Source organism: Eublepharis macularius, chromosome 5, assembly GCF_028583425.1.
Source record: "Eublepharis macularius isolate TG4126 chromosome 5, MPM_Emac_v1.0, whole genome shotgun sequence".
NCBI lineage: Eukaryota > Metazoa > Chordata > Lepidosauria > Squamata > Eublepharidae > Eublepharis > Eublepharis macularius.
In genome coordinates this window covers 71,774,270-71,789,305 of record NC_072794.1, presented here as the reverse complement: position 1 = coordinate 71,789,305, position 15,036 = coordinate 71,774,270, and the positions used below count along the sequence as shown (strand labels likewise).

Genomic DNA, 15,036 nt, shown 5'->3' with positions numbered 1-15,036 from the left:
TTTAGACATCTTAATGAAAAAACTTTATTAAATGACAAAGCAATTTTATCTTTTGCACAAAGTTTATCATACTAAAGAAAATATATAAGCACACTATTTCCATCATTTCCTTATGAACAACTCCTGCTAAATGCTGGATGTTCTGCAGATGAATGTATGTGTGTGTACATGTGTGTGGGTGTGTGCACAAACATGTGCAAACACATGATTTATTGGGACTTAACCACAGAAAACTGAGCTGACAACATGAAAAAACATTTCATGAAAGCAATAGACAGCAATCAGATGGTCTGTGCTTTTTGACACTGCCAAGCAGGGCACGATTTATACTGCAGATATTGAGATAAAAGGATTCCCTCACCTCATTGTTAATTCCTAAACCACCTGTCCCTCAGACTAGTTAATTAGGACATACAAGCATCAGGAAATGGACAATCATTGAGATGCTTATTAACATGGAGCCACTGCTTCTGTAAAATAAAATGCATATCTGCATCACCCATTCTCAAAGATAGAAATGCTTCAGAACCTACCAATAATTGATTTTCATTGTAGCGACAAACCTGTCATGCAAATCACAATCTTCAAATATGTATTGATGAGGCAAGGATCAAAGAGATCTTCTAAAGAAGAACAGTATGCCTGAAAGCTTGTTTTTGCATAATGATCCCTCTGCAAAGAACATTGTTTTCTGTGACATTTACTCCCTTTTCAGTCTGACCCTGTTTGGCATAATGATGTCTGTCCCACTTGAACTTTATTAATACATCTAGGAAGCAGTTTAAATGCCAATTGCTTTCATATGAATAATTAGATTTTTACACAGATGTTAAAAGATCTTACGTGGCTCATCAAATGCTTATGTTAAAAAAGGAAGGGCATTGTCTGTTAGCCCCTAACTTTCCCCAGTGTCCTTCCACATAATGGTTTTGAATGAGCTTGTTGCTTGTGTTTTGTGGTCACTGAAGACAGGACATAAAAGAATGTACTGCAAGTTGGACTGGATTTTCATTATGACACATGCATATTCAACATTAGAGATGTGCACGGAATGGGGAAAAAAATGAACCGCTTGGTTCGTGGTTCATTCATTTTCACAGAACATGAACCATGAACTTACGAACCTCAACTGGTTCCCAAACCGGTTTAAGGTTCGGGGTTCGTCTGAGCCCAGGACGGCCCCCTGCATGCTCAGAGAGCCCAAACTCACAGGGAGTTTTCAGCAGGCTCTCCTCCAGCCACCCTCCAAGTTTCGTGAAGATTACAATATGACTCTCCGAGTTATAGAGCCCCAAAGCTGGTGCCCCCAGGAAAGTCCCATTCAATAGAATTGAAGCCATCAATGGCAATTGCCTTATACCACCATTTGAAGTGATGGACCCCCAGACGGGGGTCATGTCGGTGGCCACCCCCTCCTCACGGGTGGGCTCGGGGAGGTGTCCGGCCCCAAAACCACCTCCACCCAGTCACTGGCCCCAGCTACAGGTGCTCAAAATTAAAAAAAAAATAGTGTGGGCGCTGATGGTGTGCGCAAAGCGTGCAAGCACTACAGAAGCATGCAAGTGGGGAGTCTGCAGACAGTAGAGCAACCCATGTGGTTGTGAGTCAGCAGGCAACCCCCAAAACCACCTCCACCCAGTCACTGGCCCAGCTACAGGTGCTCAACCCCCCCCCCCAAAAAAAAACCCAGGGTGGGCACTGATGGTGTGCACAAAGCATGCAAGCACTACAGAAGTGTGCAAGTGGGGAGCCTGCAGACAGTAAAGCAACCCGTGCGGTTGTGAGTCAGCATGCAGCCCCCAAACCCACCTCCACCCAGTCACTGGCCCCAGCTACACAGGTGCTAAAAAATAAACCAGTGTGGGCACTGCTGGTGTGTGCGCAAAGCAAAAGTGAGCTGCACTAGAAAAGTGTGCAAGTGGGGAGCCTGCAGACAGTAGAGGAACCCGTGTGGTTGTGAGGCAGCGGGCAGCCCTCAAAACCACCTCCACCCAGTCACTGGCCCCAGCTACAGGTGCTCAGAATAAAAAAACAGTGTGGGCACTGATGGTGTGTGCAAAGCGTGAAAGCAGTACAGAAGCGTGCAAGTGGGGAGCCTGCAGATAGTAGAGCAACCCGTGTGGTTGTGAGTCAGCAGGCAGCCCCCAAACCCACCTCCACCCAGTCACTGCCCCCGGCTGGACAGGGGCTCAAAACAGAAAAACAATGTGGGCGCTGATGGTATGCACAGTGGAGAGAGTAGAGCAACCCCATGCAGATGTGAGTCAGTGCAACAGAGGCCCCCCAAAACAACGCCCAGTCACTGGCAATGGATGTAAAAGTAAAGGGTACTGGAGAAGTGTGCAGAAAAGAGGGCAAACTTCACTGCACCACACAAGTCCACACTTGCACCTGGATACAGCAAACAGCCCTGTGCAGGTGCAAATCAGTGCACCAGAGGCACAAGCTCCCCAAAAGACCACACAGTCAATGGCACTGGCTGTAGAGGTACTCAAAAGATAACTAGAGGGCACTAAAAGGGTGTGCAGGAAAAGGGAAAACTGCACCACACCACACAAGTGCACACACAGAGAGCTAACAGAAAAATGAGGCTCCCGGGGGGGGCACAACCCAAACCAGAAGACAGACCCTCCAAAAAGACGAGAAAGGAAGAAGAGCAAATAAAAGAGGGGCTACCTGGGGAGAGGGGACAAAAAACCCAAGAAAACAAGCCAGAAGATTGGTCCTCCAAAAAGCAAAGAGGGAGAAAAAGAGAAAAACCAAACAAAACTTACTTAGAGAAGCAAGAATCCATTTATACTCAAAGGCCTAAGACTAGCCTGGAAGGGGGTGTGTGAAAAGCTAAGACTAGGATGGGGGAGGGGGAAGAAAGGAAAAAAGCACCTTTTCCCAAACACCTCCCCAGTCCCCAGTAAGAAAAGACAGCAAGAGAAAAGAAAAGAGGCTTTTCAGTCCCTTTTCCAGAAGCAAGAAGTACACTGCAGTGCAGGCCGAAGATCCCAAGTTTCTGGCATTACAGCCAGCCAGCAAGCTCCCTAACCCACTCTCTGGAGAAAATGAAACCAAGAGTCACATGGCTTCCCCTAATTATGGGAAAAGCCAAGCTTGAACAACACAGGAGAACTCTGTTTGGCAGAAAGGCCTGCCTAACATGGTTTGGGAGGAAGAGATTGGTGTTACCATGGCTGCTGAAGGCCCATGTTCTCAGTTGCCTTAGAGATTCTCAGCCTCGCCCTTTTTCCTGGTTGAATTGGCCAGAAATGGGAGCTCTCTACTTGGCAAGGACAGCTACCAGTCAAGTGTGGATGCCTCAGATTAGGGGCAACCTAAAGACTGCCACCATTGCCTGGTCGATGGAGTGAATGGCTCCAAAGTGTCTGATTTCCCAAAGCAGCAACAGAACAGTAGGTAAATTAATTTGTTCCGTAAAAACGTGGGTTCACGGAACGTGTTTCTTTGCAAATGAACCAGCCATTCCGTTCGGAATTTTGTTCTGTGTTTTGTTTCGTGCCCATCTCTATTCAACATCCATCTGCACTTCATAAGCTAGTAGCTGAAGCTCAAGCCATCGTGAGCTGCCTTTCTAGTCTAATCTTGCAGACCTCATGGCAGCACAGACATGTGCCTAAATAAGTGAGCGAACGTAATGACCGCTTGCGCCATTCTCCTTCCAATTGTTTTTCTTTTTCATAGAATCACTTTATGAAAGACTTTAAGCAAAACAAAGAGGAGAATGCTTGCAAGCAGGCATCTATCTTAACCACAAAATCTAACTGTAAGACACTGTTATTTATCTATATATAAATAGTACTTTTTATGTGCCACGATTTGTCATATATAAAAGTTCATATTTCTCTTTTGAATCCTCATCCTTTGGTTAGCTATGACAGTACATCAGCCAGATGGGCAAGTATTAAATACCTGTTCAGTCTGAAAAGTCTGCTTCACTGTATCACATATCTTTATATTATACCCTGAGATATTAAAAGGCAAGGATGTGTAATTGAGAGTCCTGATTACACTCAGAGAGAAAACAGGGAACTTCACTGACAGTGCAATCCTATGAAGCACCCTTCTAAATCAATTAAAGTCAATGGGCTTAGAATGGTATAGCACTGCTTAGGACTGAACAGTGTTTGTGATAGATAGCCCCAACACATCAACAGTTCTTTATTCTTCCTCCTATATTTCAATGGAGCAGGATGAAAAGGTGGCATTTATAATAGGGAAGGAATAACTTACTGAAAAATAATTTTGCTTAATTGGAAAAGTCTTGTTCGTACTTCAACATAAAGAGAAGATGCAGTTCTGAAATGAGAAATGCTATTTTTAAAGTTGTTTTGAGGTAGAAAATGCACGCAAAGAACAATTAAGTAATACTATTTGCATAGAAAAGTGAAGTTCATCGCATTCAGCAATGGAACAGTTTTGCCCCAGCCCACATAATTTGAATATGGCACAAGGTGTGATGGGTAGGAGCTCAGGTAGGTGGCTCAGCCAATCCAGACAGGGCAGCAACGGATGTAGCACACTGCCTTCTCACTCAGCTTCTATTCACCACGTAGATCGACCCACCCTCCCTCCCTGAATAAATCATGGGAACAGCTGGTTGCCACATGGGGCTGAGCAGGAATGTTGGGGTTTCCCCTCGGATTGGCAAGTGAGGGGGCCTCTTTTTCACCTGCTCCATGATGTATGTGGTCATTTTATTATTTATTTATTTATTTATTTATTTATTTATTTATTGCATTTTTAGATCGCCCTCCCCGTCAGACGGCGGTGTGACAACATACAATTAATAATGTACAGTTTAAAAACAATAAAAACATTATAAATAAACATTAAAACACTATTCCATATAGGAGTCATAGGAATTTAAATAGGCCTGGTAAAAACTGGTTAGGTCACAACTAGTTTGCAGGAATAGGGTGGGTTGCTCAGGATAAGCAGGGTTAATTGGCAAACACCCTGAGGTATCTCAGTGATAGGGAGCATGTGTCCAGACCAGGCCATCACATGCCAGGCAGTTGGGTGATGTTGTGAAGGAGCACCCTGGGTGCTGAGTAGCATCTCCTGAGCTTGGTAGGTGCCTTACGACCCATTAGGGGAGGCAGATGAAGCTGGGCACCTCTTGGCACAGGACCCTGTGCAGGCTAAGCTAAACAAGGCAGGTGAGAGCTGCCAGGCAAGTTTGGAGCCAGAATGGACTTGCCAGGTAGGCATTTAAGGAGGATTCCTAGTGCAGCCCACCATCAAAAGAGTCAGGTTATGGTTTGAGCATTGACAGAGATCAGCAGTTAAAGTTGAAGGTTAATAAAGAAACTAATTGAATCCACATAATCAGTGTCTGCCTTTATTACCTTGGGGCATATTTGGGGTGCTGGGGCTAGTTCTGTGGGAGGGCTGAAACACAGAGCACAGGGCTTTATAGGAAGGATGCAAAAATTAAATGAACAAAGAATCCAATAGCCTGCTAGACTGTCATTATTTTGGTTGTTATCTATATATATAAAGACAAGTGTCCAGACTATACATGGGCACAAACCAAAAAAATTTAACGAACCAGCAGTTCGTGGTTTGGTGCCGACGACAAACCTGAACCAGCGAACTGCAACGACCTTTTCCCACTGATGAACCTGTTTGAGGTTCATGGGCGTCAGAACGGTCCCCGTTGGACTTAGAGAGCCCATATTCACAGGGAGTGTTTAGCAGGCTCCCCTACAGCCAGCACCCAAGTTTGGTCAAGATTGCAATACGGATCTTGGAGTTATACCCTCTCCAAACTGAGGCCCCCAGAAAACTCCCATTCAATACAATTAGAGCCACCAGTTGACGTTGGCCCAGTGTACAAGGGGTTGGCCGTCAGAACTGCCTATCAGGGTTTGCAGGGATGAGATTGGAGTGCCCATGGCTACAGAACACCCCCCTTCCCCCTCCCCCCTGGTGTCTTCTCCCATGTAACCAATTGTAATCAATTTGCAGCTCCATGATTGGAAGGAAGACCTGCCGATCAAGGTAAGCTGGGCTTCCATTCGGGTTTCCAGGGTGACAGAAGGAGTGCAGACGGAGTACAGACGGAGTGCAGCATTCCCCCAGCTCTGTTTCCAAGGAAATTTATTGATGGTGCCTGACTGTCTGGCTTCACGAACCGCAGGTGAACGCAATGGTTCACCCGCTGGTTCATTGGCCATAGACTGGTTCATTGGCCATAGATGCTCACGAACCGCTGGTTCGCGAACAGATGATCAGGCGGTTTGTGGGGGGTTTTGGTTCATAATGAGGTTCGTGCCCATGCCTAGTCAGACTGACTCATCAATGCCCAGCCGAACCCCCTGGACCTAGAAGCGTGAAATTTCAGGAGGACATCCCTTTTTTGGTGTAGAGGCTCACTAAGAAGGGATTTTAAGAAATTTGCCCCCTAAGGGGGTAAAAGGGTCACATGTGTTTTCCCATAGGGATACAGCTTCCCTGTGTGGCTGGGAGGCTGCTCATCCCCCTCCCCCCCCCCCGCCAACTGCCAACTCAGCTATTCTGCCCTGAGGTCATTTGCATATGCGGCCTTAATTGTTCATCATCCCAACATTCTAAACAGTATGCAGAAGAGATGCAGTACTCAGGACACATTCAATGACTCCCAGTTATTGAACATGCCCTGAGGTAAAAATACACCTCCCCTCTAGGGTTGCCAATCTCCCTGTGAAGCCTGGCTTTCCTGTGTGGCTCAAACTAAAGAAACCGGGGAATGCAGTTAGAAGTAATGAATAATCAGTCTATATTGTGCAAAATGCAAAGTGTAGTATTAATTATAAAAATTTCATGCAATAAATAAATCCAATAAATATATTCAAGACATGCAATACATGTTCCGTCTCAAGTGTCTGTCTATTTCATTTCCCAAATTCAAAGGCTCTAATGAGCAGTCTAATCAAGTGGAGTACAGGAGGGCGCATGAACGATGGATAAAGATGACTTTGTGCTAAGTGATCCCCAGTCCAAGTATGGAAAAAGGGTGCCAAGGGGCTGTCTGCCGACGGGATGATGCAGGCAAGATTTTCCAATTCCCGTTTTGCACAATGTCTTCTTCCTGGGCAGTATTTCTAGTGGATCACTGGTCATCTGCGCTCCTAATTCCAATGCACTCAAGTGGACAGTCAGAGAAACGGTAAGTGGCTTGCTACATTGAGACCGTTTTAAATGTAACCATTTTAAATGTGTGGCTGGCAGGCTGATGGGTCAGCTGTGGAACTCTGTGTTCTGAGGTAAAAATTAGGTCAAGGAAACTGCAGACAGTTGAAGAAAGACAATACAAGACTCCCCAAAAGGGATTTTATATAAAAGTCAGTATGGCAACTGAGTTTTTAAATGTTCATGGGGAGATGGTGCACGACCTTTCTAGGGTTCATTTCAATGCGAGCCTCTCACATGAATCTGCCGAAGGGCCCACCATACCACCCCTCCCTTAGTCCAACTCCACCTCACACGTCTTGCAGCCATCACCTCTTACTGCCCCCAAGAAGCCTTCTAGCAGACGTTGTGCAAGATATACCGATGCTAAAAGGGGGAAGCAACTTAGAGATGCGGCAAAGAAATATGCACATCGCGCTCCTACAGTACACTGAGCAGCAGTAGGCAAGTACCAGCAAGTCCTGAGTCTAAAGGAAAGATGACCATCCCTGTAGGCCTGAGCACAGCAATGACAACCCTAGCAGACCTAACAGCCATGATATACCCTGATACCCTGATATCGTCACTATCATGAAGAAGTCCATGGACAGGCTATGCAAGCGTGCCACTCTGACCCCCAAGAAAGACAAGGCTGCCATCATTAATGAAACACAACTTAACTCCTTTGAAGGGGCAGAAATGAAGTACAGATCTGTGGACTCAGTGCTGCAAATGGATGATGCAGTCCACTACCCTGTGGAGTTCCTCAACATGCTCAACCCTCTGGGTTCCAAGCCCACAAGCTTCTCCTCAAACTGGGGGATCCAAAATGGGGGGAAACCACCAATGAGGTCTACAAAGAGGTCCATCAGTAGAAAAATAAGGTTGTACATATTTTTCACTTTATTTCTTGCACTACAATCTTTTCCTTTTAAAAATCTCTTCAATAAATGTTACATTTTGAAATTCACTTCATCAGTTTTAGGCATCAACATGCTTCGCTTTATTCAAACACTTTTGTGAAGCTCGGGTACTATGCTATTATACTACAAAACCAACCCAACCCGCCCCCCTCCAACCAAAAACGTTACTTGCCCATAAATATTATAACTGGATTTAAAATAGTTAAATACCGTGGCGAAGCACTGGCATCAAGCTCGTTTATTGTATTTTTAGAGCTAAGCACCCTCCTTGAACAACATATGAAATATCTTAATGACAAGACAGATGCTGAAAATTTCAAACAAATTGAAGAATCACTATAGCATATCCTCTTCATCTTGAAATATGATTGTAGATGGTTAAATAACATCAGAACTATGGGTTACTTGTAGATCTACATGTCTTTTCTCCAAACGTAAAACATTTGTAGTTGGCTTCAAGTTTCAGAGAGCACTAGCCAGGCTCTCTGAAGTTGATGTGTTCACAATCTCCTGCCCCCCCTTTTCTCCTTGGGAGGCACAGACAAGCAGTTGGCAGATTGATTTTGAGTGGACAAATCAGTGAGGAGGAAAGGATTAAACAGTCCCTTTCCTTCTATTCCTCTACCAGATGACTGTCCAGTCTGAAGATATTCACAGCTTTAATGGGTTAAAAAAAAAGCTGTTGGAAAAAGGAAAATGTAGTTCTGCCCTAAGGAGCTGAATGACAACATGACTGTTATAGGCACTGACTGCATATAATAAGAATGAAAATAAAACAAACTTTTCCTTACAACAAGGCCTCAGAGGAAGGATGAAATATGAGGTGGCTGAATTAGAGTTCGTTTTATGGTGTATATACTATCATTTCAGTTCATACCATCTGACATTATGTGGATGTCCCATTAAAAAGCATTTGTTTGTGGTTTCAGCTTCTGGCCAGTTTGGAGCCAAATAACTGAAAGGATCATTCAGAATCTCAACTATTTTGTTGTTTATTACCATTAATATGACAAACTTTTCATCCATGCACATCTGCCACATTTTCAAATGGTGTATCAGATAAATTTCAACCTGATCTACAAAAGTTCACTTTAAGTACTGCAGACAAAGGTCTGGTCTATAAATGCAGCAGAATGTACAGGGAATGAAGTACAATAATTTCAAGGAAATAAAATAGACCCTGCCTTCTTTTCTTCCTCTTTATACACCAAACATTGCTTCCTCCAACACAGATTGCAGGTGGGGGGAAAGAACACTTTAAAATGCTTGCCTCATGTCTACTTTACAACCCGAGACCTGAAAACTAGAATATCAGGAAGAAAGTTTCTGATCTACTCATTTTTTCGTGCACTGGATTTCTATTTTAAGAAAGATTTCTTTAATGTAAGGGAGTATTCAAAATTGGTGGACCCAGCTGCAACCTGACCTTCCATCCTCTCAACATTCTACTATAAGGTTGAGAGAAGTCTGAAACTACAACTCTACTAGATACATGTCCATCTTATTGCTGACATGGGCCATTTCCACATGGCTTACCTTCCCTCGGAACGACCCGGAACATCATGCAAAAAAGGCGGAAGATCGCGTTTTCTCGTGCGAGAAAACACGATCTTTCATGTTTTTTGCGCGATGTTCCGGGTCGTTCTGAGGGAAGGTAAGCTGTGTGGAAACGGCCATGATCTCTGTATGTCTTTTCCTATTTCCCCATGACGAATACCTTCCTGCTCCATATTCCTTACTATTCGTTTCTTTAGGGGAGTTCACACATAGTTATTCATCACTTGCTTCCTGAGAATGTGATCTCTTCCATATTAATGCATGAACTGAATTTATGGAAATACATCAGTGCTCAATATGAAGTGATGAGATGTGAATGTTGCATCAGTGGGATGTGAGCAGATGGTTCATTTACACCTCAAAAATTATCATGTGATACCATATATTCATAGAGTAACCCCTAGCCTTAGTTAGCACTAGATCCTTGTACAAATATCATATACCTTGCATAAGAACTACTTGCATAAGAACTACTACTGTAAGGGCTTACACAAGTGCAACAGTGACTTCTTCCCATTAGGCCCAGAAACAAATCTTTACACTGGGCCAGAGGGCCAAATCTGATATTCAATGTTTCAGAAACACTTGCTAACCACACTCTGCCCGCTATCATTAAAAGTTCTTCCCAAAAAAAATTCTTCCAAAAGCAAGTGCTATGCATGGAATTGTTCAAAGCAATTGCTGTGCATGAAATATAACTGATACACCAGTGCATATCTACTCATAGAACAATGAAAGGATGATACCTATATATAAAATATTTCATACACCGATGTTATTTTGTCAAGCTTCATGTTCAATATATTCAACTGAGTCTCACATGTTCCAATCTACTCTATATCATGCTATGAAAAACTTAAGGAACTGATTAAAAAGAATGGAAAGTGTATGTGTGCACATGAGCTGACATTCACATAAATGAGATTGTTAACATTCATTGACATTCATCTGAGAATGTATCTAGTTTGGGGTATCCACATCTGACAATCACTGTTTATCAAATAAAGACATTTCCTGGAACATAAACATATATGCATACATATCGCTGCTTGCAAAGAAAAGATGATTAAACTGTGTTAAAAGTTGTTTCCAATGTTCATTACACCAAGAAAAACAGCCAACTAACAAGCTGAAGGGCATTAAATTTTAAAATGTTACTGCACATAAAAAATGCTAAATAGATTCCATTTCCTCTTTCAAGCAAATTACTTTTGACCATTTATTTAAAAAAAGAATGATGAGTACCTTTCACTGTTAAGTACACCTGCATCGTTCTTGGCGTGTGTTGGGTCTGCACCGAACAAGTATATGGGCCATCATCTGACACATCCACATCCTGTATCTGAAGGCTGTACTCCCTTTTATTTGCTGTTGCAATTGACACTCGAGGATCTACTGACCATTTGTCTCCTCCTGCAAAAATAATACTTGACCGGTTCAGCCAGGCACCTTTTGAAGCTCCATCTTCCAAGTAACACCTGTAAGTTTCAAAGAAGGAAACAAATTATTGAAATATAGAAAGAACAATATTTTATATATTTGTATATAACTTACACCTTTAAAAATTTGAAATCCTTGTTTTTAGGGCTGGAAACACAGTATTAAAATATGGACATCAATAAGTGGATCTATTTATCAGCAACACATATTCACGTTTATTGGGTTGGACTAAAGATGTTCTTCTGCCAGTTTAATAACGTTTAAGCTAGTGAAGGTTGTTTCACTTTTGTTGGCAGAGACGGCAGTGGAAGGGGGTGATTTTACCAACTAATCTGTCCCATTGCAGACCTCTACTTTGCTCTACTGTTTAAATGTGTCCCTTGATCCATAAGAACATACTTTTTTGCACACAGGGTGGGAGGGTGGGGGGGAATGTCCTGTTTTACAAGCTTCACTTTGTTCCTGATACTTTCAATCCAAACCTCTGCATTTATGTTTAGTGGATACAGAATTGACTTCTGTCACTCTTTAGAGATTTCCTTAAAAAGAGCTCAGTTAGAATACCAATAACTATGATTAAGGTAATTCATGTAAAGCATATTGCTACATTCTTGCTTATTTATTTAACAAAGAAAATGTGAAAAAACAGGGTATTGCAGTACAAGAATACTAAATTGAAGCTCTGTTCATACTAATGGAGTCCACAAAATGTGAGGAAGTACTGATGTTTCAGTCAATATGAGAGACTCCTGTCTCTCTAAACTTCATTTTGAAAATGTTCTGATACAAATTGAAAAGTGGTTGTTTTAAATGAGCACAAAGTACAGCCACAGAATGAAATACACATCCATCGAAAAGAGTTTGACAGAATCTCTACACAGTCCCTCAGGGGTTTGAACACCGTGGCTAAGATTGCTACAAAATCCCAAGCCGAATTCAACAGGGTAAGTTACTGCCAACAGTATGAAACTAATCAGTTGAAAAATAAGGAACAAGGTATATTGCAGAATCTAATTTGCAGCCAGTTTCATCCTCCTGCCAAATCAAAACCAGAGAGAATCTTAAAAGGTTCGTATTAGAAGAAAGGCTGTTTCTGCATTTATTTCTAGGCTACACACTGAGAAAAAATGAACAAGATTAAAGCATTAATGTATTATTATACTAACATGATTGGTTAACCATTAGAAAATTGGAATAAATTGATATTCAGAAATCATTATAAGCAGTGCAGCGTTGTCTTCTGGGAAATCTATTAATGCTAATTTAAAGTTGAGTATACTGTAGCCTTGATACACTGTAACAGCAAATTGAGAGAGTTTTCTCAAGATTTAGAGAAACCTGCCAAAAGACTAGTTCCATACATATTTAATTATTCAACCCATGATATTTGATAGAATGGTTATAAAATTTCACCAATTATACATTTTAAATTAAAAGTATTGCCTTACAGATTGCCCCAGAACAAACAGGGGTGAGCACTTCCTGCAATGACCAAGAACAAGAAGAAAGGGAAGGCAGCAACTACAATACCAAAAGAATTATGAAAATATTATTTATATGCTTATAGTAATGTATAAACGGCAAAATGACAATACAATTGAATAAACAGCATATGTGAAAATTGATCAATGATGTGAGTCATGTATACAAAAATTCAAAGGTTAGAGACCAGAAGCCGAATATATCTAGGCAAATTAATGGCAAAACACAATTCAGTAAGTACAAGGAAGTAATATACAAAATGCCAGGACCAATATCAATGCAAAGTCAAAGTAAGTTGGTTCAGACCATAAACATGTAGTGTATTCTCATTAAGGAAAAGGGTTGGTAATCAGTTCATGTGTACAAACAATGTCCGTATGTGGGCAATACGCTGAGTAGCTAGATACTGATAACTCCTATGAAAGGGCCAATGGGTTCATGCTTGCATATTTCATATCCCCGTTTCACAGGTCATTGCTTCCTCAGGGCGGTAACCAGGTGCCACACAGGAAAAAAATGATTGAAGTCTTATACCAAACAGACACACAAAATCACAGCCTCAATGGGAGCGGTCCGACAGCACAATGACGCGGCCTTGTTTGCCTTGCAAACTAAATTGAAGTGGACTTTACAAATAGCAGTGGACAGGAGGGAAATGCCATTAGGTTCGTAAGTGCTGAAAGACAGGTCAAACAAGCAGCACACCCTCTATTATCAAAACATTGTATCAATCCATGCAGTCTCTTTCTTTAACCACATAAAGCTCAATTGCTCTAAGAATACCATGAAAGAACCACCACCACCCCAGAGGACTCCACCACCTGCATCTTCTTAATTATATGAGGGCCAAGCTACAAGTGACGAATGACACTTGAACAGCAAGTGGATTAAGTGGAGGGCAAGTGAACAGGGAGAAATACACTTGCCGTTCAAGTGTCATTCGTCACTTGTAGCTTCACCCTCAGTCTCCTGATTGCCAGAATCACTGTTCCCCATGAAGTGCAATATCTATCTAACCTTTCAAAAAGGGTTTACTTGTATTTGATTATCTACATCAGGGTAGGCAACACACGAGATAATTTTACTCAACATGGCAGCTCTCTTGCACCACCCAAAAGTAGGGGTGTTGTTAAGCTAGGACGAACTCAAGTCACAGCTGGGAATTTGAAGGGCAGACTGGAAGCCAGTAGGGTGTTGAGTAGATGGTTCCATTCCACAGAGCAGTGATTGTTTAAAATTAGAATGTGGGATGTGGTAGTTCAAAGAGCAAAAGTTTTATCTTTCATTGGTGCCCTCATGTCCCACTGGGACTGCGCTCACAAAGCATCTCCTAGGACCAGGCACTATGCATGGATTATGTTCATCCACTGTCATGATATTCCTAAGGGTCTATATCTAAATCACTGATTATTTTATATTGGCATTTCTGAAGAACCCCTTTGTCTTTTATTCCTATGCAAAACATAAACACATCATACACAATTAAATCTGTATAAAACACATTTATTTTAATTTATTTATGTCATCTATAGTCCGCTTTTCTCACTGAGACTCAAGGTGGATTACATAGTGTAGATCAATACAATCAAACACTGAGAAACAATTCAATAGGGTGTGGATTGCAGAAATCTGAATACAAACAGACAGATCTCAGTAGAATAGTCCATAGTTCCCATCCCTCCACCAGGGAATCTCTCTAAGTCATTTCCTACAGGACAGGCCTATTACTTGGGTAAAAAACTCTCCCAAATAATTCGTTCTGCATAGTTTGCAGAAAGCCAGGAGAGTGGGAGCTTTCTTGACCTCCTCAGGCAGGCCATTCCATAAGGTATGGGAGCCACTACAGAGAATGCATGTGTAAGGGCAGCTGTAGATACCTGGACTAGAACTATATTCCTTTCCCCTTCCGTTTTTTATTTTCTTGGTAATCCAAAATCTTCAGAGGTAGACAGTAGGATTTGAGTCCAGAAGCACCTCAGAGTCCAACAGGATTTTCAGAGTGTAAGCTTTTGAGATTCAGAGCTCCTTTCTTCAAACACGTGGGAATAGAGAGCCTTGACTCTATATCCCAGCCAAAGGTGAGTGGGATGTTACAAAAGAGGGGATAAGGGTGTAAAGGTACAATACAGCTTGATTAGAGTATAAATTAGCATCTGTACTGAGATAAGAATTCTAAGTTTCTGTTCAGCCCTGGGGGGGGGGTCCATACTGTAGACGAATAAAGCTGCCTGCCTAAACTATCTTAAAATAGACAGTGGCCATTTCCACATTGCCTTAGTGTAGTGCAAAACTCGCACATACTATCGCTTTTCTTCCACTAAAACCCATGCATACCTGTATAATCCCGCAATCGTGGAGTTCCGTTTATTCTGCTTAATGACACTTCTTATGCGGTTCGTGGGAATGACTGGAGATGATTGGGAACTATTGGGAATGCTTCACCAGTTGGGAAACGCCTCCCCATCCCCCT

The 15,036-nt window shown here is 42.2% G+C and overlaps 1 protein-coding gene across 2 annotated transcripts in view; it reads right to left on the bottom strand.

Annotated features, from left to right (window-relative positions):
• Nucleotides 1-15,036, bottom strand: part of NEGR1 (neuronal growth regulator 1) — a 1,020,236-nt gene that overhangs the window by 587,569 nt on the left and 417,631 nt on the right. For both annotated transcript variants that reach the window (XM_054980097.1, XM_054980096.1), the window contains exon 2: nucleotides 10,890-11,122. In XM_054980097.1, coding sequence (XP_054836072.1) covers nucleotides 10,890-11,122 — 233 coding nt within the window. The remainder of the gene's footprint in view (nucleotides 1-10,889; nucleotides 11,123-15,036) is intronic.